The following is a 27,939-nucleotide window of genomic DNA, read 5'->3' as shown; positions in this document are numbered from 1 at the left end:
TGCTGTTGCTTTTCTCCAACATTATACACGCCAGGGGAATTATGTGAGCCCTCAAGGCCTTCTGGTACGCGTGGTTCTGGAGGTGTGTGTGCGCACGCGCAGATGTGTGTCTCGGCCTCCTCCCTGTAGTGCCGTGGTGTCTCCTCGGGAACTACCCGAGCTTCCTCGGCCCGGCAGCTGGTTCCGGTGTGGTGGGAGAAACTGCCGCTTTGTTCGGAGTGGGCGTGGCTGGCACATCTGGAACGACTACTGGCTGCTGTGGTGGGTAAACGGATCCGGTTTTGGTTGTGTCATGAGTTGCTAACTGGGGAGTGGATCGTATCACGCCCCGCGGGGCTGAATTCAGATGGGAACGCCCTTCTCCGGGGAGCCAACTTCTCGCTTCCGGTTTCACCCCTCTCCACTTACGCAGTACCGTCGTGAAACGCGTTGCCATAGTTACCAGTAACAGGCGTTTGATAAGGAGCGCCTGAACTTCCTCCTCGGTCCCAGTGAGCGCGCGCTGTCAACAGAGCGACATAACAGCGCGCCACTTGCACATCTGCAAGCCACTTCAGCTACTTGAGGAGAAGTAGAAGCTTTTGGGGGGGTTTATCACTTGCATCTCCCGGTAACTATGCAGGGTAGAGGGACGTTTATCAGCCCGTTCTCCAGACCGCGCTGCGTGGCGGCGGCGGCGGCGGCGGAGAAAACGAAACTAACTCACCCGGGAAAGGCGATTCTGGCAGGTGAGTCCATCCGAATATGTGCTCCGGAAAGTTGTGAGTTAAGACTAAGAGGTTTGACAAGATTAAGATTAGTTGTCGTTTTGTGAGCTGGTTTCTGGTCAAACGACAGTAAATACTTGAACGGTAGTAAAACATGTTTTATAAAAAGGGTAAAAAGAATTCGTGGAATTAATGGGAACTTAATGTAATGTTAGTCACACCACGAGAGGAGGAACGTAAAGTCAACAACTGAACAAATACTATGTGGAAAGGGAGGTTATTCGCCCGAGCACTTTTAGGACTTTAACCCTTTGACACAAGATAACAAAACATCGTCCGATGAAGATTGCGCGATGTGGCGAAAGGGACCTGAAGGCTGCTAAATGGACCCAGGAACTAAATGGTCCTGTCTTACAATTTATTGGTTTAACCATGTGGTGGATACGTGGTATTTTGCCCTGTATTATACCTCTATTATACATTGATATATATAAAAAATTAATCAAACAGGAGAATGTATTACATTAAACTAAATTGCAGTGTAAGCTTGGGATGTTTGGTTCAGAGCCATCCTCATGCTTGTTGTGGAGCGCTTATTCCCGCTGAGGTTTAGTACCCCCTCCCCTCGTGTTCCTCTTCCTACAGCTGATGAAGAGCCTCTCTGTATTAAGGGTCCGTGTTGGAGCACTCTGTTGATTTGTGTGGTTCTCTGGCACCGGCTCCATGCTGAATATTTCATCGTTCTGAATGGATTCCCTTTGATTGGACTTTGAAACGCATGCTGTATTAGTCACTTAGGATTATTTGACTGATTGTGTTGATATTTTAGTTTTTGATCATTCATTTGAGAAGTCAAACCTAGCAACATCTGGCTGTATTGCTAGAGAAAGGCTGCACCCTGTGAATCAGTGGTGAGCGGTTACGTCATGGGACTGAAACACACTACATCGACCTGTTTTGGGACATTTGAGCGTTTGTAACTCTTAAGGCACAAATATATAGCTTTAATAGTCTCCATGTTTACGTATGGTGGGTCATTTACTCCCTATGAAATCACCCTCTTTGACATGCTTCATGGTCTGACTGTACAGGGCGTTGTTCCAACGGGCCGTGGCACCGATTCAACCAATCGAGTAAATGATTCACAGTGAATAAGGAACAACGAATCTCCTGACTGGTGTCGTCCTGTCAGCCAGGGAGAAATGGAAATGCGTCCGCGTTGGCTCCCCACCCGTCCTGTGCAGCCTGGTTGACTGGATGTGGCTGGATAGCTCATCTCAAGCCAGTTGGTCTGGTTTCACAACGGCAGCAGTGACCTCATCCGCACGCTCCCCCAACCCTGTTAACCCTTTGGATCCTCCCAACACTCTTTCCAAAGCATGCATAGAGCACGATGCTCAAAGCGTGACTCTGCGACTTGTCCTTTTGGAGCCTTCCGTCAAAAGCCACAGCCGATAACGTGCACTCGCCCACCCTCGCAGTGCTCCAACATGCTAACGCTGCCTCAGGGTTCAACTGTTATGGTTAGCAGCACGGCTGTGAGCAAAGTGCACACCCCCCCCCCCCCCCGCACCCCATGGCCCACAGTAGCAAAAGCAAGAAGTAGAAGGTCAAAGCTTAATGGGCTACAATGTTGGCATAGAATAGAGAGGGGTTGGTTGGGGCTGATGATGTAGCTTTTAAATATGGTGGAGTGCTTTCTGACCTCGTTGGCTGGAGCTGTCGCTCACCAGAGTTGAGACACAGTAGACGGGAGAGTTTTGTCTGCGCGGGGCCTGAGGGGGAGAGCACGGTGGATATGGAGCGCTGATCTGCTGTGCACTCGACTTTTGTAACTCTAGGAGATGGAGGGAGGCAGAGAGAAAGAAAAATGGTCCTCGTGATGGATTGGATTTTCCCTCTGAGACGGGCTTGTTTTCAATGTGACCTCTCTCCCCAGCCTCGGGGCATCCGATTAGCTTTCTCTGAGTGGTTGTCTCCTCTCAGAGGGCTCGTCAAAGGGTGCGCTCCACCCCGCCTCCCCTAGGACCAGGAGGCCAGATGAAAAATTACAGTGCAGGTGACTGCGTGTCAGATATATGTTGTCGTTATGCAGTCGCACAATTGGATAGAATTGAGTGAACAAAGGCTGACATGACTGTCAGACTCATTACATCAATACAAGTTTCATCCAAGGAAATTGAAGCCAATGCTGCAGAGGCAAAAAGAAGTCTGAATGTATAGAAGTCTGTGAGAAGATGACTCTTCTTCTCATGATCCTTCAGTAAACATGAGATTGTGATCTGAATCTCTAGTTTAGAGTCCTAAATACAGCATGTTTATTTTGTGAGCTGGGTGTGCTTTGGGGGCGGGGCTTTTGTGATTGACAGCTAGCTATCATGGCGGTGTTCCGTCTATGAGATGTTTGGTTTTGGTAGGCTCTACCCTCTGGTTTCTCTCCTGATTGCCCAAACTCAATGCTACCAAACTGGGTCCACAAAGCAGCTTATGATGTCTTGGTGACTTCGTCCACTTCCTGTACAACCCGTACACAAGTTGTTAGAATTGTTTTGCTTTTAATTCTTTAAACAGTGATGTGGAAATACCTTAAACTTGTTTAAAAGCATCTAGTGAAAATGTCATTATAGTTTATTTAATCACAGACAGCAGGGTGATTCATTTTCAAGTAATTAGCTGCTGACATCTACTTCAAATTGGTTGCCAGGCAACTGTCTCTGATTCTTACTATGAGTGATGTGGTTGTTGTGTAGTTCTGAGGGGAATTTTATTTAGCTGCTACACGTTAAATATATTTCACCAGCTAGTTGCCAACTTTAGCCCGTCTGCTGTTTGGAGTCGTAAAAAGAGGAAAGACTGAATCCAGGGCAACGCATTTTGCATGTATTTATTTTTTTGTTGCTCCTAACTTCAGCGCAAATTGAAATGTTTAATGCAAATGCTCAATAGCCGTTTGTGCTTGAATATCAGAATTCAGAGCTTCCTTGTTTGCACTGCAACCTCATTTCAAACAAGATGCAAGATCAGCAAGCCGGATGTACTTTCTGTTGGGCCACAAGCTCAAGCCGTTGTGTAATTAACCTCAATGGGGAAACCTATTCTACCTCAAAGGGCCCATAAGCCTTTTCTTTAGTTGTGCACGCTGTCAAAACAAACCTGTGCACGTTGGTGTTTTAACATGCCTTAGTTTAAACCTGCTCCCATGACGAATGAGTTGGCATCCGTCCTGTAATTAAGCATCAGCGCCGCATCAAGGGGTGCTGCTCCAGAAAGGAAGCCTCCGAGGCCGGATGCCAGGCAAATTCCTTTCATTTTTCTTTTGGCGTGAGGCAACAGGCCGACCTTGTTAGGAGGACACCTCGTGTTCATGAAGTACATCGGCCCTCTGGCTACGTTCTCCTTTTGGACTGGAGACATGGAAGTGACAACACCCCCCCCCCCCCCCCCCCACGCCTCCTGAGAATTTAAAGTGGGAGATAATAATCTAATAAGGGACATCTGGATGAATAATGAATAGATTCTGCTGTAAAACTGCTTCATTTGCTAGGAAATACATACAAACGCAAGCAGATGCCAGTTTTTGCCAGTTTTAGGTGTAAACCGGTTGGCTTTGAGGAGCTCTACCAGTCAGACGTTGCTGGTCTGTCAGCTGCTCCAAAGAGCGGGGGCGGTGTCCTGGACCAGATGTGCTGGCTGCTCGTTAGAGGCAGACAGGGCGCCGCACACCTGGCTCCCTCTGCGCCTCTCCTCTGTCGTCGCCTGGAATGAATCTTTAGAGAACTAACTTGTCTTACTGCTTTCCGCTGTGCCCAGCTCTTCAGTCGTGACTCGTGACTGATTCTTCACTAAGGTGCTTCGTATGGTGTTTAGTCACATGATCAAATGGAGCCTTCACATATCATCATATTAAACAAATGTAGAAAACAAATGTCTTTTTTGTTATTGATTGCTACTTTACAAAAATAGCTTTTGCTAAATGGGATCTAATCCCTGAAGCCAGAATCCAGCTCCTTGTGGAAGAGAGGGAGTCTGTTACAGCAGCACGTGAATACATCCGGAATGATGCATTCGGCCATCACATCTGGGTGGAACCGTCGCGTGTAGGAGATGATTGATGGGTTCTTTTACCAGCCCAAGTCATGAGGTCTCTGATTTATCAATTGCTGCTGGTGTGCGCTTAGAAAGTCTGAAGCTCATTTGTTTCCATTTCCTCCTGGTGTAATAGCAAGTGTCAAGGATCCATGCGGACGCATTGATTTTCTGACACAGGGTGGAGGAGTGCTGCTGCTGGGAGGAGGGCGGGGGGGGGGGGTTGGATGCTAAGGAGAACTGGAGAGTGGGGCACGCTCTCTGAGATAAAGACGAATGGCCGGTTTGCTCAAGTCACCCACATCTGGCAGTTGTTTCGGGTGTCCTCCAAAAGATTGTGGGTGTGAAATATTTCAGTTTTTTGTGGGATGCAAACTGACCGCAGAGACAAACGAAGCACTTTGCCTCCTCATCAGGGGTTTGGTGTGCACGCAACTTGCAGAGTCACTGCTGGATGTTGTTTTTTTCCCTTTTCAGGCCGACGTCTTGGTTGGAAAGAGATGAATGAGGTTCATTGTTTGCTTCTTCTACAGGAAACACTGATCCCGGATCAGCTTGGCTGCAGTGGAGTTTTGTAACGTGCATCATGTGACTCCTGTTACGGCTCAGCCAACGTTTACTTTACGCGAATCACACGATTTCATTATTTATATTTCGCCATGATGTGGAGATAAATGACACATCACACGATTAGATAATTGGTAAGTATTGCGTAAACACCATTTCATCTTATTGATTTCCCTCATTGAATCAGAGGGCACTCTCAGCAGAGGAGGTTCAGATCATTAGAAGCAAAGGAGTCCGATGCTTTTCTTTGCTTTGGACAACCAATTGTATTCTAAAAACGTATGTCCAGGGTTGAACATATGGTTAGGTCTTTGAGTGAAGCCCCTGCTTCTGGGGGCCTAACGGAGAGTGAAAGAAAAAACGCACATAGATTGCACCCACTTTCAACTACATTATCCTCTTTTTCTACAAGCAAAAAATATAAGTGAATATTATTTATGATTCTTTAATGTCATAAATATTCTACACAACGGAAAGAAAAAGCTACTGCGATTTTAAAAGTGTGTGTGTGTGTGTCATTGAGCTAATGGACGGTCTTGTTCTCAGTAATGGAACCCCTCCCTGCAGACTGAGTGGATAATTTAATTAATGTCTGCCTTGTGTCCCCCCCCCCCGTGCTCTGCATCAGCACGTCTCCTCTCGTGATCCTCTTCTTTGGGACTCCCATGTCCCCTCACGCCGTCCTTCCTCTTATTCCTATGGAGCAGAACGGGGGGGGGGGGCAAGGAAAGTGACGTTTGGTCTGCGGTGGATTTATTTCCTCGCGCCTCCTCCCTCGGTGCGTTTTAATGTTTATGGAGGGAGAGACATTTGGGAGTCGCCGTAATGATCCATTAAGCTCTGAAATCAAGCTGTATGTCGGCGCCGCTACCTTCTTCTTCTTTCTGCTTTTAATGGGCTCTCCTTATATCCTCTACCATCTGCTCTGATTGTCTGCTTTCCAGGTGGCCTCGCAGGCGGCATCGAGATCTGCATCACCTTCCCTACGGAGTACGTCAAGACCCAGCTACAACTGGACGAGAAGGCCAATCCCCCCAAATACAGAGGAATAGGTGAGGCGTTTTCTCCTGGGCAATCCTCAAAGAGTTGAATGTGGGATTCCAACATACTTTGATACAAGTGAAGGAAAGGCAACGGATCAACAATCAAAGGAGCGGTTTGATAGTGTGGGAAATCCAGTTGTATGTTTGTAAAGATGAAGCTACTATCAGCAGCCGGTTAGCTTAGCATGGCACAAAGAGAGATTCCTTCCCTCCTTCCTTCCCTCCTACCTACCTAGCTATCAACATACAAACCGTTCTAGCTTTCTCTCCCACCTACGTATTGCTACCTTGCTTCCTTTTTCCTACAAACCCCCCTTTCTAACTGACTAACTGCCTACTTAACTACCGTCCTTGCCAATTGCCTACCTACATTTCTTTCTACCAACCTTCCTAAATGTGTCCTTACTTACTTTTGCACCAACCTATCTTCCTAAAGAATATTCTCTTCTTTCTCATGTCCTCGTGCCTCTCTCAGGAGCTCATTATCTAAAAACCCACCGTCTCTAGGTTCATAAGGGATTCTGGCGGGCTGTCACTGTGCTTGTTTATATGAACAGACCAATGCACCCTCCAATCCATGCGTAGCATGGTAAACACACACACACACACACACACTCTCAGGCCGGATGTGTGACTGTGATGTTGGAGGGAGTTCAGAGGATGAGAGCTCCTTCTAATGAGAGCTTGAGACAGCTGTTGCTCTTTCTGCTCAGCATTTGGCTGGATACCAGAACCTGGACCAATGACTAGACAGATGTCTCCGGACGTAAGTTCAAAGAGAAACACAGAGATCTGGTGAAAACGCGCTGTTGACGAATCACAGAAATTGGTGTAATCTTTAATTCATTCCATACTGATGAATCCGAAGGAATAGATGCGTGACTGAAGAACACTGGAACACCACAATGATTATGCATTTAGTGAAAAGTACATATTTCTGTGGTGGCCAGGATGAGTCAACAGTGCACAAATGCACATTACTTACCGAGAAATTAGTAAATTGATCACATTTTGAATTTCCTTTTTGTATGTGTGCCCATGTCTGGGTATGTGTGTTTTTCTCCAGGTGACTGTGTGAAACAGACGGTTCAGGGTCACGGTGTTAAGGGGCTGTACAGAGGACTCAGCTCCCTAGTATATGGATCCATTCCCAAATCCGCAGTCAGGTGAGGCAAATAACAAAAAGGACTCAACAACGAAACGTACTCGACATCAGGTCAAATAGATGATGTCACATTCTACCTTTCTATTCTACATTGTGGTTCTGTGGCACATGCCGTACCTCAGAAAGTACGTGTGTGTGTGTGTTTGTGTGTGTGCAGTAAAGTCTGGATCATCTACCTGGAACCACTAACAATTATTCTCGTGCACAATTACCCACAATTCAAGCTCCAAATGCCACACTAGCCTTTGGTATAATTACACTATTCTTTCCCAGCGTTGACATTTCTCTCCAGACAAGTGTACACTATCGCAGAGCCATGGAACAAAGACCAGTAACGTCAGGCGCTTTGGTTTTTGTTCCATCTGTCTTTCAGTCACGCCGGTTCTTTCTGTCTTATTTGTGTACGTGTGCGCCCCGAAGGGAGGAGGCTGTCTGTTCCATGGAGAGACAGACCCAGCCAGGCGGAGCAAAGATGCCACTCAAACGCAGCGCGGGTCTCAATAGGAGCACACAGAGGAAGACTTGTGTCGCTATTCTGTCAATGGGTGTGGGTGTGTGTGTGTGTGTGTGTGTGTGTGTGCGTGTGTGTGCACACATCGGAGTGCGGCAGTCACCCTTTCCCAGAGGGTGGGACTGGTTTTCTCCGTCGTCTTGCTCTGTATGTACAAAAATGCATGTGAGAATGCACAGTACAGTGGGATTTGTTCTGATAAAGGAAACGGTAAAAAGGTTAATCAAATAAATGAAACGGACTGACTCAAAGGTGTTCAAATGGAAACCGTTGTATTTGATTTACAAAGGATATTTTCTGCCGCCCCTCCCCAAGTCGTCCGTTTGATCTGGTCTCTGCTTCCCCATGCCATTAACTGATTGCCTGCACCATCTTGCGCGTGGCAGCCTGTCTGAGGGGGGGGGACAGAGAGGCTCATGGGAGGTATAGAGGAGAGAGCTTTTGACCTCTGCGTCCTCTTGACCCTTCATCCCATCTACATCCTTCTCCTCTGTCGGCCAGCCTCCTTTCTTTCTCCACTTCTTAAGTACCGTGCTGACTCTTTTCTCCTCGTACCCCCCCCCACACATACTCATGGCCTCAACTGACCTTGTAGAAAGATCCACTAATGAAGATAGGGAATGACTCATCTCTGACTGGATGTCTGCCAAAATATGTCACATCCTGGCGGAGAAGTTCAGGCCACACGGTAAATGGGTTGAGAGAGAGAGAGAGTAAATTGGCAGTGGAGCAGGACTGACAGAGGCACATTTCTCTCCTGCGACTTTTAGCAAATAGCCTTCGTTCCGCCAAGTTAGTTAAGTGCACTGCTGTAGAAGTCTAAGAAAGCTGCAGGGAGGCTTTTTGTTCCTTCATATAAAAAAAAGAGTTCCTTTCAAAACGGTTTCATGGTCAGCAGTGGCATGCGTCGAGGGAGAGAAGCAAGAGGATTTGTTCTGCTGTGCTGGTTGACACTGGGGGGGGCAGATGAATAGGTGGAGAATTTCAGGAGTAAACATGAGCGAGAAGCCGTGAGACGGAGAGTAGAGACAGAGACGAAAACAAAGCATTCATCAAGTCAGTGTCCTCCCCGCCCCTTCTCACTAAATGTCCCGGGCAACGTCCTCCCTTCAATTCAATTTAGTCTAAAAATAACCTTTCCTGCGCAGGACTCACTGGCACAACCTTTTCTGATTGAAGAGATGCATAAACCACAGCCCTTTCTGTCTCCCTCTTTGGGCTGCCTTCCATGGCACTCCGGTTTATTGTTGCATCCTTAATGAGGCTGCAGGAGGGAGGGATGATGAAGTAAAACCCATGAGCACATTCAGCCATTCAGCTTTCTAATAACCCATGTTTTACTGGGGAGAATGTCATCGTATTAGATGGAGTATTTCTACTTCTTTTTTTTCATGTGTTTACTGTATCCTTTCACTCTTATGACTTTTACATTTACTGTAAGATGGATTTGGGCGATTTAAAGCAGCATTGATCAGATTGCCTGATGGTTTAATATATATATATATATATACTGTATATACATATACACGCGCTGTTGGATCACAATTGTTTGCCCTTTGCACACTTGCAGTAAGTCCGCACACACTCGGCCCGAGGGGATTCGCCCAAAATTCCTAGCTCTGATGTTGAGGTTCAAATCAGGCGGTTGTTTCAGGCAGTTTTTTCGTCGTCAGAGTAACGTTTTTTTTTTTTTTCTTCTCGCTACCTCTCACACGGAAGCATTTACCCAGGGACGTGGGCTAGTCCCTGAGGGTTTGAACATCCATTGATCTATCCTCCTCAGGTTCGGGGTGTTTGAGTTCCTCAGCAACCACGCGAGGGACGAGTCTGGTCGACTGGACAGCACCAGAGGCCTGCTCTGTGGGCTGGGAGCGGGGATCCTGGAGGCCATCGTGGTGGTCTGCCCCATGGAAACTGTCAAGGTAGGTTCCTAACTCATCTGTGGTCAGATTTCAAATGTTTGATCATTTAATTGTCACCAAATGCCCAGCAAAGATCATTATACCTGCAGCATCTGTACCAAGAATTCTCAACTATCATAAAAAAATAAAAAAAAATTCTAAAGATATGTCTAACTAACAGATTGGGCGTAGTGTGCTTTTTCAAGGACTGAATACAACGTCAGAGCCTCAAAGAACAGAGAAACAAAGATTTTTAGCCCAAATATTTTGGTATAAAGAAACTCTCATTGACTTATTATATTCTCTGAAGAATTGTTGGATAGTGTGTCCCGTACACACTGTGTCCTTGGATCATTTGAAAGAAGATCAGACACAACATTTCCTGTTTGCCCAACAATCATCCTGTTCATTATTTTGTTCTGTTTTTTAATCTCCCAAGGTTAAATTCATCCATGACCAGACTTCAGCAAACCCCAAATACAAGGGCTTCTTCCATGGAATCAGAGAGATCATCAAAGCACAAGGTAAAGCCGGGCTGCAGTGCATGTCATGTGCCTGACATCTACTGGTCAAACCGGGTAATGCACCCAGAAGTGGCGCTATTTAATAAAAGTGCAGGCGACCGTGCTAACCACTACACCTCCATGGCGATGTATAATAAATGTATTTTGATGATCTTCTTATTGTGTCTTACTAGGAATAAGAGGCACATATCAGGGTCTCACTGCCACGGTCCTCAAACAGGGCTCCAACCAAGCCATTCGGTTCTATGTGATGACCTCTCTCAAGAACTGGTACAAAGGTCAGTGGGTCTGTCTTTTGGTGTAAAAGATTTTTGAAGAAGAGACAAACACTGCTGATGGGCGATAGACGAACTTGTTGGGATTTGACTTTCTTCCAAACATCTCCATATTATTTTCATCGATGCAGCTCCTCTTGTGCATTGAATCAATTGATTTACTCACGGCGTGGATCCGACTTGTTTTGCCGAGTCAGCTGAGCCGCCGTCATCGGAGAATTGCTTCTTTTTTTCATGAATGTCAGCTGTCATTGTTCCTGACTAGACAATACTTGTGTTCTCATTCACGTTGTTTATTCAAGTTTAACATTTGGCTGTTTAATTTGAACATAGTGGACAACGTAAAGTCTAAAGACTGTGCCGATGTCCCGTCCAATACAAAGCCAAGCTCTGTGATAAATCATAAAGAAAGTTCTAAATATGAACCTAAAATGCATTAAGTCAATACACATTCCTACCAAGAAACCAAATAAATGACTTGTAACAAAGCAGAAAAAAATATGTTAGAAGTTGTTCTTGTAGCTCCTCCCTTTTTAAGAAGTGTTTGAACTTCCAGAGAGGGGTTCAGAGGGGAACCTCCATGAGCTGACTCCCCTGTAACGTCCATTCACCAGGCGACGACCCCAACAGAGCCATGAATCCGCTGGTGACCGGGGGGTTCGGAGCCGTAGCCGGAGCAGCCAGTGTCTTTGGGAACACTCCTTTGGACGTCATCAAGACGAGGATGCAGGTACAGTGCAATGTGGGCGCCACTAGAAGCCACACGTTTGTTTGTTTGTTTGTTTGTTTGTTTTCCTTCCTGGTGCTGTAAATCAAACCTCGTAAAGTTGTTGCCTCCTGCTGACATTGTTTAGAAAACACACTTTTATTTTCATCCCACAGGGCCTGGAAGCACATAAATATAAAAGCACGATGGACTGTGCTTCAAAGATCCTGAGACATGAGGGCTTAGCAGCGTGAGTACAGCTCCACTTGGTTTCAGTTAACGTTGTGTGGGGAAACACCTCCTGGCTTTCTTCAATGTTCTTAGTAATCCCATGTGATACATGGAGTGTACAGGATTCAAAGGTTTCTGTCTCCTCGTGTCGCCCCGTAGTTTCTACAAGGGAACCGTTCCCCGGCTGGGCCGCGTGTGTCTGGACGTGGCCATCGTCTTCATCATCTACGAGGAGGTGGTGAAGGTCCTCAACGTGGTCTGGAAGACGGACTGAGCCGACTTCAGGACAGGCGGCTCCCTGCTTCCTATCAGGCATCACATTTGAGTTTTTTGCAGACCTGGAGTCGGTGTCGTATGCTAACCAGTGTGTGAGCAAAGGACACGCCGGCGAAGGGGGGGCATGGAAGAGCCTCAAAAGAGGCCTGTGTGTCGCAGTGTGTGCTAGTGTAGAGGTGGGATTATAAAGACGACCATAACTGTGGCAACATATGCTTCATCCTTTATTCACCATGGCATTCTATACATGACACTAGGATGTCCAACATGATTCATTTTACAACATTTTTGCAGAAATATGAACTGATCTGGCTCCATTCAGAAAGGTGTTACCGTTGCTTACTGTGAGTATGCATATGTCATACTGGAACTTTCTAGGGTTAGCAGGTGATGCTCTGTTTCTTCTTAAGCCTTATATGGTTTAGAATCCAGAGGAACCAGAGTGCACATAAACTGCAGCAAAATCACTAAGTAAGCCTTTAATAGATGAGTTTAAGTTTAAATGTGTCAATTATTTTTATACAGTATATATTCTTATTTAGTCGATTGCCAGCATTGTGGTGTAATTGCAAAGTATGATACATTTTATTCCTGTGCCAAATTTTGAACATGTGTTCAGAGTAGCCTCATGATCGTAACAAGAGAATATATGACTTATATTGTGACATCGGTTATAAATGTATTTATTGCAAGATGAATGTTTAATATGGACACGGTTGAGGATTACTAATCCTGTGACCAGGTCTGGGTGTCAAGGTGTTTTAAATATACTGGGTAAAATATTTTATTTCTGTACTTCACTGAGTCTAAATGACCCAAAAACATTTAAGTCACCAACACCAAGGTACCTCAAAGCTCTTTTTAACTCCTTAAAAGGAGTAGCCATCCCCCGACAAAAGGGCCTCTGCTCACTGGGGAAGCAGGTTTCATATGTCCCCCACTTCCGAGATACGGGATATCCCAATAGAAAAGAAAGTAGAGAAATATCCTTCTGCTGTACCCATTTATTCGTTTTCTTCCAGGAAGTCTCTCTCTGGTGGAGCTGTTTGATTTGTTGACATGATATTTAACCTATGAGGAGAGTCGCTGCTTCGTTAGCTGTAAAGGTCTTTTTAAAGTGCCTTTTGCTTAAAAATATCCAGTCGCAATCTGTGTCTATTACTGTAATAGTTGTAAGTATATGCTAATGGTTTTACTTTTTTCTGTTTGACCAAACAAAATGCTTTTGTTCCTTGCTGCCAAATAGCGAGGATAAATGTGATTGTCACAGCGGATCGATGTACTCAGGCTGTGCGTATAATATATATAATATGTCACGGAGCGGTGGGGGGTGGTTCAAAACTCAATAAAACAAACAAAAAAATTGAGAGTATGCGGAATGTTTTTTTCTTGTTCAGTTGCTGCAGATCCTGTTGGGACAAACCATGGGGGGGGGGGGGGGGCAGGTCAGGGAGGGATCAAACAGGGCACTCATTGTTCCGCTTTTGGCTGATGCTCATGTAGTTTATCTCTCTCTCACTCACACACGCACGCACGCCCCGCTTCAAACCCACAGTGCCCCAGTGTTTGTTGTGCAAAGAAATGCAAAGCTCCCTGCAGAAGAAGAAGTGAGGACAGCGTGTTAGTGGATATTTTCTGGCCCCAATAAAGAAGGGAGGAAGCCATTCAATTACTGAAATTATTTTTTATTTATAAACTAAAATACCATTTAGAAAAGCGTGGATCCGTGCATTAGGGCTTTATGAAGGGAAGGGTCAGAGAATCTACCCACCTCCCCACTCGTCTTGGTTGATGGAGTTACAATTGAGCCGAAGAATCTGTCATCTTCATAGACATCTCAGGCCTTTAAGATCTCATCAAACCTCGGGGATGAAAAAGTTAAGCCTCCCTGTTAATCTTTGAGACATGGTTTAAAACTTCTGCTTCTTTATTTTCCCCAACATGCGTGAATACTAAGGTGTGCATAAACCTACATTGCATTTTATTTTATTTGCTTGATTAGTTTTGTATTTTTAAGGGCCTTCTAAATACACATACTTGTATATTTATACCATGTTTTTCTTTTTTCTTTACCATTCCTCCTAATACAATTTTGGTCTCTTTTGACTTGTGGCGTCTTGTGACCTGGTTTAAAAGAACCATTTCTTGTTTAATCCATTGTTTGGCCTGAGGCAGTGAAAATGTCTATTTTCCACAGGTAAAAGGCCCCAAAGCGCAGACATAAAACGTTTTTATTACCATTAACCTTTAGTTGACCCCATATAGGACCGAACTGGTGTGTATCACTCCCTGTTGTGACTTTAGAGGATCAGTGAGCTCACTTATTGACCTGTGATATGTTCACTTTGACTGCACAGAGGGGTTTGCAACACTGCTCCCCCCTCTCTCCTCCCTGCTCAGTTTCTCCCCAAGAGCCCCCATCCGCTCTGATCCAGTGGAGGGTGAGTACTTTTATTGTTCTTCCTGTCTAAAGGGTGGATGCTTTTGACTTCATTCTTTTTATTTTGTGCTGCTGCTCCAAACGGGACCTCTGAGCAGCTTGATTGGATTATTTGTATGTCCGCATCTTCCTTTCCTATAGCGGCGGCACCGCTGTCCGTGGTGCTGAACGGGATCTTCTGATTGGAGACATCAGTCAACTCGCGCTTTTTGTGCTTCAATGGAAATATTCTATATTCTATATAATCTAACCTATTCGGAGAGGTTGTCTCTACAACTAAATGTATCTTCCATTTGCATCTCACTCGTGTCTCAGGATGGAGCAACACTGAGATAAGACACCCTGCATCACTCACTAGTTTGTCGAGCAACAGATTAAGCAACCCGGTGAGAAGGCGGTGTGGTGGGTGGTGGTGGGTGGGGAGGGGGCACTGTACGCCAACAGTAAGCTGTAAGGGGCGGTGTCCAACACAAGGATAGAAGAGAGCTGGTGCGCACACGGACTCCACCTTTACGGATCGGTTGTTTGCGTCAAGGAGTCAAAGCCGAATTTACCTGGGATTTGGATCTACTGGGTCTTTACCACGTAAATCAGCACCACGCGGACTGTGTGTGCGCGCGTCCTGCCGTGTGCGTGCGTGTGAGCAAGTTGAGGACCACCGGTGGCAACTTCTCCGCCATGGGAGCGCGTGGATGGAGCTCGCCGCACCTCTGTTGCTTTGTGGTTTGGGGATATCTCGCGTTTTTCTGCGGGGGAATCGTCCCGCGGGCCGAGGCCGGCTGCGGGGAAAGAGAGAGCCCCAACTGCTGCACGGGCCGGAACAACGAATGCTTCGAATACAGCGAGAGGAAGACGGCGTGCTACTGCGATACCTACTGTCAAAAAACCGGAGACTGCTGCGAGGACTATCGGCGCGTGTGCCAAATGTCTGGTGAGTTTCTGTTGATGCGCTTTTTGAGAAGCGTGGAAGCTCAATGTTTAAGAGAAGAATTAAAGACTGATCCGTGACGCCTTTTAATTTGAGCCATGACTGGCGTTGAGGTGACATGGACACAGTTGGACATACTGAGACATACTGCACATAGCTGTCTCTCCTCAGTGCCCCAATGGTGGCTGCTTGTCTCAGCTGATGTTTGCTCTTCGTGGGGTATTTTTCCCCACAGCAGGTTGCGTGTGTTTTTAGGTTGTGAGGTTGACCCTTTGGGTCCAAAAAGCCATCCATTTGGGATGTGGAGTGAGCGAAGTCGCGAATCTGCGTGATTCAGAGACAATGAGGCCCAATTGAGAACGAGGCTGATGGCTCCCACAGTGCGCCTTCCTCTCTTCGCCGCTGTCCGCTGCTATATATGGACAAATTAAGGGAATGGACACCATGAAAACGGAATGCCAAAGATGGTCAGGGTCACCGCAGAGCGCGCGTGTGAGTAGTGGCAGAGACGCAACAACCTTCGGGTAGATTGGTCCCTAAAACGTAGGCACGTCCGGTGTAAACACACGGGGGGCTCTTGTTTTGTTCGTACCAGGGCCGCGATGTTAACGGGCGACAGCATCTTGTCGCTTAAGAAGTGTGCCCAAAAGTGCTGTGACGCAGTTTGTTGGACCGCTGTTTACTGCACAGAGTCCCGAGCCGCCTGCTGGAACCGCGCTGAACTGCAGCATGGCGCACTACTGCAGCTGATAGGATGGCTTACTTTACAATACGATATACAGTGCCTTGACTATCAGTAGTATTCAACCCCATTGCATTTCTTCCCATTTCGGAGTGTTACAAACTTTCAAATATACTTTTTTTACATTTGATCAACACAACATGTATAGTACTTTGAAGGTACAAGACCTTTTAATGAGAACTAAACTGTTGACAAGTGTTCACCCCCTACATCTAGAGATGGAAATGTTCATCCATTCTTCTCGGCAAAATAGCTGAAGCTCAGTCAGATTGGATGGAGACCGCCATGTCTAGGTTTACTTTAAAACATGAACATGCTTTGATCTGGCTTTATGTTTACGGTCATTGGAATGCTGGAAGAATTACCTCCGCCCCAGTCTTTTGCAGCCTGCAGCATATTTTCTTGATAGATTGCCCTGTATTTGGCTCCATCCCTCAATTCTGACGTTTCCCTGTACCAGCTGAAGAGAAGCATCCTCAGAGCGTGATTCCACCACCACTACGTTTCCCTGTTGGGATGCTGTGCTAAGGGTGATGAGCAGTGTTGGGTTTCTACCACACATCGTTTTGCATTAAGTCCAATACATTCCATTTTGGTCACATCTGACCAGAGCACCTTCTTCCACACTTTGCTGTGTCTCCCACATGGCTTGTGGCAAACTCCAGCGGGTTTTCTATGGTTTACTTTCAACAGCAGCGTTCTTCTTGCCCCTCTTCCATAAAGGCCAGATTGTGGAGTACACTGCAAATAGTTGTCCTGTGGACAGAATGTCCCTCATTAGCTGTGGATCTTTGAAGCTCCTCCAGAGTTACCAGGGACCTCTTGGTTGAGTATCTGATTAATTTCTCCTTGTGTGGCTTGTTCGTTTGGTTGGACGGCCTTCTCTTGGTAGGTTTGCGGTTCTGCCATGTTCTTTCCGTTTTTTGATGAAAACTTGGGGTATTTATAACAACCTAATCCTGCTTCATACATAGGTACAACTTTATCTCTGAGCTGTTTGATGAGCTCCTTGGTCTTCATGCTCTTTATTCAGTAATCCTCTCTAACAAACTCTGGCTTTCACAGAATTGCTGACAGGTGGAGCCCATTTAGTTGTGACTTGTGAAGGCAATTGGTTGCAGCATCTTTGTTAGGGGTTAATCACTAAAGAGGATGAATACATATGCACTCAACAGATTTTTATTGGTAAGTAATTTTGAAATTCATTTAAACTTAACCCCGACTCCCAGATGAGTCCCTATTTTGTGTTGGTCCATTACATAAAATCCCGCGCTTGACTTCAAGGTGTAACCTTTATTATTGTTCGGTCTGATGGTGTAGCAATATTGTTGTCCAGGTGGAAATCGGGAGGAATTCGGGAGAAAGGTCGGTCCGGGAGATTTTCGGGAGGGGCTTTGAAATTCGGGAGTCTCCCGGAAACATCGGGAGGGTTGACATGTCTGGTGATTATACCATGATAAAATGAAAAGCCAAAGGGGGTGAATAGTTTTGGAAGGCACTGTAGATCACATTCATTTAACTTTACTTGAGATAAGTGATCCATCTCAGTAAGCATCATTTCTGCTTTTGGTTAGAGTGGTATTAAGGTCTTGTCAGAGACTGGATGTGGTTTCCTCGATGAACGTGGTCACAGAAACTACATTTCCTTTGTGATTCGGCCTTCGATTCGGTCAAATCTGAACATGAAATTGATAATATGACTGCTAGCAGGATCAGTGTGCACTGGGTGATACTGAGAAAAACACCTTGAACCCCCCACCTACCCATGCAACCCGAGAGCATCTGCTGCTGACTTGCTGCAGGCTTGATCCTGATCCTGATCCACGCAGCCCCAAGCAGTCTGCCTGTCTACTGTCCGTCAAAGTCTGTAATTTGGCTGTGTTCGTGTAAGAAAGTGGGGTGGGTGACTTGAGAGGAAAAAAACTGTCGGACTCTTTTCACCACTTGGACACGTGTACTTAAAGCTCTTTAGAGTTGATAGGGAGGTGTTGTCCAGATGAAGGATAGGATATGATGTTAAACAGTGTTGAGGAGTTTCTGTAAACGTATGCTCAGTTGAGGAATGTGTGCTGGAGTACACGGTTAAGGATTTACAGGAATTGGGGGCCAACCTCCTTCAAGTTAGTTTAGAGGGAACGTATCATACAAATTTGAGGTCCTATATAACCAATCCAGATACCCCAATGATTAAGGTATCTGTATTGCCAATCAAACCCTGCCGCAACCTCCAGTCCTGACCAGTAAAGCCAGAGGTGTGGACTCGAGTCATGAATTTGATGACTTCAGACTCGACTCGACAAAACGTACAAAGACTTGCAACTCGACTTGGACTTTAACATCGATGACTCGTGACTTCACTTGGACTCAAGCCTTTTGACTCGAGAAGACTTGCTACTTCCCATAAAAACTGGGGAAAGCATTTTCACACGGCCGCGCCGCTCTGTTTATCTGCATCTGTCAAAAAAATGTGCGCCACCTGTATGCAGAGAGCGCTGCCTGCACGACAACCAATCACTGCAGTCCATTTGACCGTATCAACGAGACAACTCGTTCATGGTTACAAAAATCTGGATTTTTGAACCCGGATTCAGACTCAGATGGAAATCCTCGCCAACATTATGTCAATGTCCGTTTTAAAGTACTATAACACAGTCACAGTCGATCCACCATTACCCTTCCCTTCGTAGTCTAGGTCTGTCACCCAGGGTTCCCCGTCCCCACTATAATAAGAGGACTTGAAATGACTCAAAACTAAAATGGTAAGACTTTGGACTCGACTTGAGACTTGTTGGCTTTGACTTTTGACTCGACTTGGGACTTGCCTCATCTTTGACTCGACTCGGGACTCGAGGGCAACGACTTTAGACTTACTTGTGACTTGCATAACAATGACTTTTTCCCACCTCTGAGTAAAGCTAATGCGGAAGTGTGTTAGACCTTACATTCTTCAATTAGGCCAGCAGGGAACGACTTTGGGATCTGCAAAAAAGAAAGAAATCTACGAGAAAATGAATATGACTCTATTTCTCTCTTGATTCTCTGTATTCCAAATATCACTTCTGTTAACTGGTTGCATAGAAGACAAGACGGCAGATGCCTAACGGTCAAGTTCAAGGCTTCAAAATGGCCGTCCACAAACCAATGGGAGACGTCACGACGCTTACGTCCATTTCTTGGAGACAGTCTATCCAACCCACAAACTACTTTTTCTCAGAAACTGCTTAAGACAGATTGTGTTTTTTTAATTTACTATTCACACAGAGAGTGGATACAGGTACATTCAGATGGACAGTACGTAAACATTAAATACTCTACGCCTGAAAACGGAGAACTCGAGGTGGGAGTTTTTTTCCTGTTGTAGGAGTACATTATGTCTATGTCAGCCCTACGGCGAGTCTCTAATTGCTCATTCCTCTTCACATGCTCCAGAGAGTTAACTGGGCCACGGGAGGATGGAAGGGGCCGCTGCCTCCTACTGTGAAGCCTGGTAGTTGTCATTGTAGCAGGGAGGCGTACCGTAGCCTCTGCCTCAAATACACCGGAGGTCTGCTTATCCTTCATCCTCTGGTTCTCTTCCTCTCTATGAAGCGCTGTCATGCCACGGTATTTGCTTCACTCCAACGACGTTCACTCCCTATTTCTTCTTCCTTCGCCTCCCCCCACGTTTCTGACCTCTAGAGTGGTGGATGTTTTTGGCTGGCTAGTCTAAAACGGGCCGGCTGTTGCAGTTTTTCCTGGTGTTTGTATGCTCTACACACATGCTACGTGCTACAGGTTCTCTTCATCTGTAATCTACATAACCATAAAACACAAACAATGTAACACATTTTAAACCTGGATGGTGTCAACAGTCAATTTAAAAAAAAAATGTGGCAGAAGAGATGAATTATGCAAAATCATTGCCAAATTAAACTAGAATGATCTGGCAAGATGATGATTAATATCTTTTAATAAATCCAGTGGGAAAATGATTCTCTGCATTTAACCCATCCCACGCAGTGGGAGGAGTGTGCTGCCGTAAAGGAGACCAGCCATTAGGGGTTGGGTGTCTCAGGGACACTTCTACACGGGACATGGAGCAGTCGGGGTTTTGTAACCTGCGATTACCGGCGGCACCCCCTGTGCTCTATGTGCCACGTTTTCCACCAAAGTGCAACTATCTATTCAGATACCAAAACAATGCTATGAAATCTCTGTGAATGACAATGTTGGTCAGTCAATCAAACCAAAATGTGTTAACTAGACTCAAACATTTCCTAACTGTGATGTTGATATTTCTGGTTTGTGGGGGTAAATTTGTTTCTCAACTTTGATGGATTAGCATGGAAATGGGTACACACATTCATGCCCCCCCCCCTCTCTCTTTCCTTTAGTGTTATGACCAAATCCGCCTCTTTATTTTAGTAGGTAAATGTTAGCATGCTAACATTGAAAACTGAATATGTGAACATGCAACAACGTCAGTGTTTTAGTACTGATACCATGAGCTAATAGCATGCTAGCTATAGCATTTTTTCTGGCACATTTGAAGTTTTTCTTCTTTTGTTCCAGTTATGAAGTGCAGTCAGGATTGTGAATTCTTTTGTCCACATATGCTTTAGCGTTGTTGGGAAGTGTTGGGAGGCCATGCTTGGCAAACACTTTTTTAGGTTGTGCAATTCTCAAACAGAAAGTCTGTCTCAGTTGTGTTTGTAACAACTTCTTGCTTTGATTAGCTTCAAGGTGTCTACAGGAAATATGTATGACCTAAGCTGTTATTAGGGCTCAGTCCCTTGTCCCTCTCCACTATTAACAGGCTTCTCCCTTGTTTGGCCAAACGTAACCCTTGGCTGATGGGGCCGAGGCGCAGATTTGTATGTGCGGCGCGAGGGTGTTGTGGTCCTCTGAAGCAACTAGACATCTGGGTCCCATCCGAGAGGAGATGGAGCGAGAGGACAAGGGGTGGGAGGGTGAAAACAAATGGACCAAAAAAAAGGAGCCAGATGGGGGTTAAAAACTTAAGGGAGAGCTGGAAGAGGGAGGTGGAGTAGAAGCCAATTGGGGAAATCAGGTCTGTTAGATCCGGAAGCTGACTTCATGCAGAGTAAGATAAAGTGGAGGAATGCTGATACACAATTATCTGACAGAGTGACCGCAGATTGTCTGACAAGTAAGGAGATAAAAGTGTTGGATGCACAGCAAGTGGTTTGGTTCCTTTTAATTGGCAATAAAAGCCATACTGCCATAAACTCCTTCAAACAGATCCACATTTGTTATTTTGTTTGGTTTAACACCGCTGTATTAACATTCTGTTAAAGTGTAATGTACAAGTTTAAGGAGGTTTTGTGTCCTAGGCCTCTATATAAAATGGGCCTTACAAATCTAGTCAGTAGCGTTTGAGTGGAACCTCACTAGAGTACTTTAAAACACTTGAAAACTTAAACGCTGATCCAAAAACCAAAGCCAAACATGGGGGGGTCAGGGGTCAGAAGGCAATGGCTTGCTTTCCGACTGGGCACTTTCCCGTTAACAATGGGGGCGGGCCGGGGGTGGGGGTTCAGGCTGTGTCAGGCTGTCAGCAGGGCTAGCATGTTGGTGGTGGGACTGTCGCACTGGTGGTACCAGAAACAGAGCCGGCGACCACCCCAGTTTGTTAATTGCCTTCTGACCTCTGGTGGCTCGGGGCAAGTAGGTCTGAGAGTCTCACTCAGGGCCTTGTGTGTGTGTGTGTGTGTCTGTCAATTAGAGATGGCAATAGTTTCCCCCTCTGGTGCGGGAACTTGCTAACCTACAGGTTTTATTGCCCCCCAATGCCCTGACCTGCTTACTTGTGCTTTCTTTACCCACAATGAGGAAGGCAAACTGTATCATTAGAAGTGGCCCCGTGTGAATGTCACAGGAGAAGGAGGGAGGATAAGAGGAGGCGGATAGCGCCAAAGTACGAAGGCGATACGGCAGACTTGACCACGCCTATTAGTGTTCTGCCAAGAAAGCTCATGATAAAAAGTGTAACTATGTGTGTCTATGTGGTAGATGACCGAGGGTGGAATGAGCATTGTTTTTGTTGTGTGTGTGTGTGATGATCTGGAAAAAGCGAGTGTCAGGTGGGCAGCACTAATGTGCAGGAATGCAGAGATTCCACAGTGGCTTTGTGGATCTGCTGTGTCACTGAGACAGCCCGCCCCCTCCCCCTCTGAAACCCCAATGGGACCATGGGAATGAACTGAAAAGGCGGCTCTTTGAAAGCTCTCTCTCTCTCCTTTTCACTCACACACATACTTATTTATTTGCAGCTTTGTGCTGTGTGAATGCGTGTGTGTTGGTGTGTGAACAGGAAAAAGAGAGACATTAAAGACATTTAATGAGTTTGTGTATTATCATTTATTGTCTAATTAAGAAAATAATAATGTGTAAATGCCTCTGATGCCTCTGAGCTGTTTTTTGGTGTTGTTCGAGCAGGCACTTCCGTCCCAAAATGGCTATTCAATGTCAGCGCTAAATGGAGCTTAATTAGACCGGAGTCTGGGCTTTCATCAAGCAGCCATCTGACTGACACAGCTTCCTCTTGGCCCTATGTAATTGCTTATATCCGCCTACCAAAGGGGAAGCCTGGTTGTTTATGTGGTGTGCTGCATTTGAGTGTGTGTTTCATGAAATGTGTGGCAGAGAGAGGACAGGCTACAAAATTAGCCCCCTATTCAGACGGCCCCACACATGTGACCCCGGAGACTTCCTGAGTCTGGGGCAGACGCTAATGACCCGGTCGCTCGTTTTCCCGCCCACCGACCCGGGTAAATGCCCTGGCGCAATATTATGCAACTCCCATATCAGTGTGTGCGTGTGGCAGCTCACGCACCAGCAGAGATTAGGGGAACATTTGCAACTACATCTGGGGTAGAGATCAGTTCAGGTTTCCGATTGGTTCCTCCCTTCCTTTTCTGACTTCCATCTCCTTCACTGATGGATGACAATACCCTTTCTTTCTCTTTGATGTGGAGATGACCACATTTGTTTATTACCTTAAGACTTTATAACTCAAAGCTGAAGAAGGAAAGCTTTGAGTAGCCTTGATGCATGATTGTTTGTGATTAAATGCTTAAGTCTTTAATAAATATCCTGTTCAATGATTTTACACTGCAATAAAACTTTTCTAACATTGTTGCTCCAACATTTGTCTCCTGACAAGTGAAACACTCATCTGCTCTCTCTTTGTCTCCGTTCTTCCCCCAGCAGCCATTGATTGTGTGGTGGGCTCGTGGGGCCCCTGGTCACCGTGCACATCGCCGTGCGGCGTTGGCAGCACGGAGAGGATTCGCCAAGTGTCCGTCCCCCCAAGGAATGGAGGCACGCCTTGTCCAGACCTCAAACAGCGCAGGGGATGCTTCGGCAACAACGCCATATGCAGCAGTGCCAAAGGTCGGGCCCTGATCACTTACTACCATCAGTACGCACTACCTGCTCTGAACCCCGTTACCTGTTGATTTAGTTTGTCAGTTGCCTTTGTGGTAACATCTTGTTAACATTTTTACTGTAAGAAACCGTCTTATCTCCAGCCGTATCCTCTCAAACCTCTCTGTCACGCTCTTTGCTGTTGAATTGCCTGGTTCCCAGCAATGATGCACCAGAACACTTTGAGTCGTTTATATTCATGGCACAAGAAATGTGGAGTGTGTTTATACTTCCACTGACCTTTCTGTCATTTATTTTTTTAATTTGTGTCCGCCCAATCTGCAGAGGTGGCAAAGATCCTACCGGATTCTTTTAAGAGGAACTTCAAGGACCCTTGGCGTCGACCTCACATGCTGATGAAGGAGGAGAAGGCCAGGTAAGGCCCCATCACCAGGCTGCAGACACACACACACACACACACACACACACACACACACACACACACACACACACACACACCCACTGCTCAGTATACTGAGCCTCTGCACTGATGGCTTTAATGAGATGTTAGTGCGGGGGGGGGGGGGGGGGTAGTTACAGGTGAAAAGGGCAAGACATGGATTGAGCCTGAGTAGAGATTTAGATTTACAGAAGCTCTTTTTTCAATATTCCAAAAGTTTGTATATCTTTAATACGCATCACTATGCTATAATCAGCAATAATCAGCTTTTATGCTGGCAATTATTATTAGTTGATCTCACAATGTTTTTCTTTCCGGTTCATTTCAGTTTCACCTCCGTTTTGACTCAGTGTCAGAGTTCTCTTGAGAATCAACTTTGTGCTCCAGTAGATTAGAGAAGTCAGAACAGCCCGAGGTTGCCACAGCACGCAGGGCCTTGAAATTGCTTTGACTGTGTAATATGAACGCTGTCTGCTGAATAGTTGCATCACAAGCTGACCTTTTGCTGATGAGGTCGCTGTGATCCATATGAAAACCTCCCTCCCACCAGACTGTGCGTATGCTGTCTTTGATAGGAGCTGATTGCAGATTTATTTTCATAGCTGGAACAATCAGGAGGCCGTGTAGTGAATAAATTCACTGCCGGTTCTCTGATTAGAGAGATCATAAAAATCACTTTGTTTTGACTGAAATTCAAAGCGTCGGGGGAGATTTCGCATACACGTGTGTGTGCGTGTGCGTGCGTGCGTGCGTGTTACAGAACCAGGGCGGGCTCTCACACAGACATCTGCTGACCCCAGGGAATGAGGGGTGACAATGACAGGAAATGACGACACTAGTTGTCCCTGGATCACTTGTTTTTCTCTGATGAACCAATGATGGGAAAGTTTCAAAATGTATTATAGTGATGATGTTCTGACTTTAAATGTTCTGAACACCGAGGCAGGTGTTTCCATTCTCAGTAGAGTGGGGGCGTGTGCAGACTGTCATCTTGTGTTCCCATCTGAGCTTTGTTGCACTTGTTAAGGGGCGGGACAAATTACACCTCCATCATTCCCATTGATAGATTTGTGAATAAATTCTTAACTTGAGCCGATGTTTAATCAGCCAAACTAACTGAAAACACCTTTGTGGGTTTTCATACACTTCTACATGGCTTGTTAAAGTCTTTCAGGGATTAAGATGTAGGGGTGTTGTGGATATCTAGGGTAGTATTTCAGTGCTATGAGGGATTTATCCTTTGTTTGAGGGTCAGCACCACAAACCAGTTCGCTGGTATACTCAAATATCCCCTCATACTAGCATCTATTTTAAAATGATAAAATAATCCCAACGGTATATACTGATGAAGCATTTATTGTTAATTTACGTAATTACTTAATTACTTTGTGTTTTTGCTCTTGTTGTGTTGGCCTTGTTGGAAAGTTGGCTACAGGCTCTGTTAGCAGCACCTGCTCTGTATTCCAGGACTATTCCAGGCCTTTCTACCTTATGACCCCTGTATTATTTCATTTATTTTGTAAATGACTTTTAACATGTTTCCTGTCCCACCATCCGTCCCTCTTTCTCTTGGCCCTGCTTGCAGCTACTGCGTGTATCTGCGGGTGAAGCAGGCCAGCGCAGCCTGTAAACTCAAACTGTGGAGCGCCCAGCTGGTGAGAGAGAGGCTGGTCTGTGCCGAGTGTCAGAGTGATGCCATGTCAAAGTCCGACCGCTGTGGAGGCGACGGCTTGGAGAGCACCAGGTAAACTCAACTAACCCCAATCAACCAGCTCAACTAAACCCAATCAACCAACTAACCTCAACTAAACCCAGATGAACCCAATAAATCCAACTAAACCCAAATAAACCTTACTAGATCCAATAACCCCAACTAAACCCAATACACCCAGATTAACCCAACTAAACCCAAGTAAATCCAACTAAACCCGACCACCCCAAGAAAAGACTGAAGTTCTCAGTTTAGGGCGGAGCAGCTTTAAACGCAGCCATCTGCAGACTGACTGGAGAAAATCAGGAAGGGAACAAGCCTGTGAGCTGGGCACCAATCGTGACTAATTTGTGTCTTTGCATGCAGTTACAGGTACAGCATGTTGAATAAGGAACTCCTAATTTAGCTCAATCAACGCAAGTCTGTGGATCTGAAAGAAGGGAAACCCTTTGGGTGACACTCTGTACCCTACATATGAATAAAGATGATTCTGTGTAATCCACGCCTAGACTAAAATACTATTTTAAATCGTTCCTTTGTTAGTTGTGCAGTTAGAAACAAGTATTTTTTCGACATGGCATCAATTGGTGAAGAATTATGTTCTACATTCAATAGTGAACAGTCAGAAAAAGCATCATTGGTGTGTCTGAAATTGGATAATTTGGAAAAGATTGTCATCCACCACCCCCAAGATTTTTTTAAGTGGTCTTCTAACCCCCACCATGAATATTCTTTGGTATTAGTATAACATATTTTGAATAATAAATATGCCTTAACATTTGCATCAATGTCGACCATAGACTGGAATGAAAAATAAAAATGTAATGTGACTTAAATATCTCAACGCCCATCTCTGGCCCTCTCTCTCTCTCTCTCTGTCTGTCTGTCTGTCTGTCTGTCTGTCTGTCTGTCTGTCTGTGTCTCTCTCTCTCTCTCTCTCTCTGTGTCTCTCTCTCTCTCTCTCTCTCTCTCTCTCTGTCTCTCTCTTTCACCAGAACCTTCTGGGCGGCGGCCTCGGTGCCGGGCTGTCATGGTTCCTGGGTGCGAGAGTTGTCCTCTGAAGGATGCCGGTGTCCCCCCTACTCTGTTCTCTTTGTTTGAGACGATGCGCGACCACACGCCTACAGCGGAAGACCAAGCCAGACACAACAGCCACCATCAGCACCACCCCCCCCCCCCCACGCAGCCCCTTCCCATCCTGATTAGCGGACGGGTAAACTCAAGGAGATCAGCAGCATCCTGCCACTGCTCCCCCCTCTCATCATACTCTGTACTGTACACATTATTAGCTAAGCACACTGAAGGTCTGTCCTTTAACTACTATAGCCACATTTTGTACTTATCCTCCCTTTGAAAGCACAGCAGCATCCATGTACCTTTGTTGTTTTTCTTTTTACCTCTGAATCTCTGCTATCTACCTCCATCAATTCCAGTGCATTTGTTATTGCATAATGTATAAATATATAAATATATTATTTTGCTTTATACATTTTCTACCTTTGAGCGTTTGTGTAATGTACGTGTACTTGTATATCCACACTTATTGTATCCAACAGTCGAAAAACACCAAATGGCAGAAGCCCTCAGCCAGCCGCCCCTTAAATGGAGACACTTCATTTTACCCGACCACCTTAATCCCTTGAGTCAACATATCTGTGTTTTCACAGCGTTGTCCCCTTCGTTCTTTTTTTTATCCGTCAAAATACATTTCTAGCAGCAAGTCAAGTTGAACATCAGGTATTGATTCTCAGGTGCGTGTCTCTCCATCGACTTTGTTCTCCTGGTGTTTCAGTAGTTTGAGGGAAGTCGTGGCGTCTGCTGGAGAGAGTGGAGAGGGAAGGAATGAGCCATTTAGGAGGATTTCACCGCGCTTCTCTCTGTCCTCACAAATCCTTTCACAAGAGCCATCCAATAGAACCACCCGCGTACGCCATGTTACACCAACAATCTGCTCCATCTGCACTTCTTTTTGCCCCCTCCACCCTCTACGGACTGAGTTATGACATTCTCTCCATGTCTCTGTGTTTGTGTGTTTATTTATTATAATGATGTTATTAGTGCAGCACAGCATACTCTGTACACTGTCCATAAGTGAAAAATAAACTACTATACTGTCCTTTCTTCTCTCACTCGCCCCTCAACCACGTCATATCTTCTCAAGTGCGTATCTTCATTGTATAATTCAGATGTCCCACAGACCACCATTAGCATTTCTCACCCCTCTCCTCTGCAATTATTCCTAGGGGCATGTGTAACATACGTAGCACGTACCGACCAACATCTTTTCTGGTCCCATTC

General features: G+C 45.6%; 2 protein-coding genes across 4 annotated transcripts; both read left to right on the top strand.

The window, feature by feature from the left end:
- The first annotated feature begins 333 nt into the window (after positions 1 to 333).
- si:dkey-178e17.1 (tricarboxylate transport protein B, mitochondrial) lies at positions 334 to 13,364 on the top strand. 2 transcript variants are annotated; one of them, XM_037481501.2, is made up of 9 exons: positions 334 to 728; positions 6,305 to 6,412; positions 7,470 to 7,569; positions 9,863 to 10,001; positions 10,420 to 10,504; positions 10,678 to 10,782; positions 11,394 to 11,509; positions 11,662 to 11,735; positions 11,876 to 13,364. In XM_037481501.2, exons 1-9 carry the CDS (start codon positions 617 to 619, stop codon positions 11,988 to 11,990), a joined length of 954 nt encoding a protein of 317 aa, XP_037337398.1. In that variant the 5' UTR covers positions 334 to 616; the 3' UTR covers positions 11,991 to 13,364. The 2 variants fall into 2 exon arrangements, with proteins under 2 accessions (XP_037337398.1, XP_037337399.1); XM_037481502.2 differs by lacking the exon at positions 334 to 728 and adding an exon at positions 802 to 1,110.
- Positions 13,365 to 14,884: 1,520 nt separating this feature from the next.
- Positions 14,885 to 27,757, top strand: si:dkey-178e17.3 (somatomedin-B and thrombospondin type-1 domain-containing protein). Of its 2 annotated transcripts, none has more exons than XM_037483531.2 (5): positions 14,885 to 15,363; positions 23,315 to 23,497; positions 23,816 to 23,906; positions 25,516 to 25,674; positions 26,637 to 27,757. In XM_037483531.2, exons 1-5 carry the CDS (start codon positions 15,111 to 15,113, stop codon positions 26,740 to 26,742), a joined length of 792 nt encoding a protein of 263 aa, XP_037339428.1. In that variant the 5' UTR covers positions 14,885 to 15,110; the 3' UTR covers positions 26,743 to 27,757. The 2 variants fall into 2 exon arrangements, with proteins under 2 accessions (XP_037339428.1, XP_037339427.1); XM_037483530.2 differs by having other exon boundaries at positions 23,312 to 23,497.
- Positions 27,758 to 27,939: the final 182 nt, after the last annotated feature.

Source organism: Pungitius pungitius, chromosome 5 (assembly GCF_949316345.1).
Source record: "Pungitius pungitius chromosome 5, fPunPun2.1, whole genome shotgun sequence".
Classification (NCBI taxonomy): domain Eukaryota; kingdom Metazoa; phylum Chordata; class Actinopteri; order Perciformes; family Gasterosteidae; genus Pungitius; species Pungitius pungitius.
This window is presented reverse-complemented; position numbering and strand designations above follow the sequence as displayed.

Excerpts from the sequence above, each read along its gene's own strand:
- si:dkey-178e17.1 (XM_037481501.2), top strand. The coding sequence starts at position 617 with ATGCAGGGTAGAGGGACGTTTATCAGCCCGTTCTCCAGACCGCGCTGC. Across the intron at positions 10,002-10,419 it reads GCCCCATGGAAACTGTCAAG|GTTAAATTCATCCATGACCA; the intron begins GTAGGTTCCTAA and ends TAATCTCCCAAG. Across the intron at positions 10,505-10,677 it reads AGAGATCATCAAAGCACAAG|GAATAAGAGGCACATATCAG; the intron begins GTAAAGCCGGGC and ends GTGTCTTACTAG.
- si:dkey-178e17.3 (XM_037483530.2), top strand. The coding sequence starts at position 15,111 with ATGGGAGCGCGTGGATGGAGCTCGCCGCACCTCTGTTGCTTTGTGGTT. Across the intron at positions 23,907-25,515 it reads ATGAAGGAGGAGAAGGCCAG|CTACTGCGTGTATCTGCGGG; the intron begins GTAAGGCCCCAT and ends CCCTGCTTGCAG. Across the intron at positions 25,675-26,636 it reads GACGGCTTGGAGAGCACCAG|AACCTTCTGGGCGGCGGCCT; the intron begins GTAAACTCAACT and ends CTCTTTCACCAG.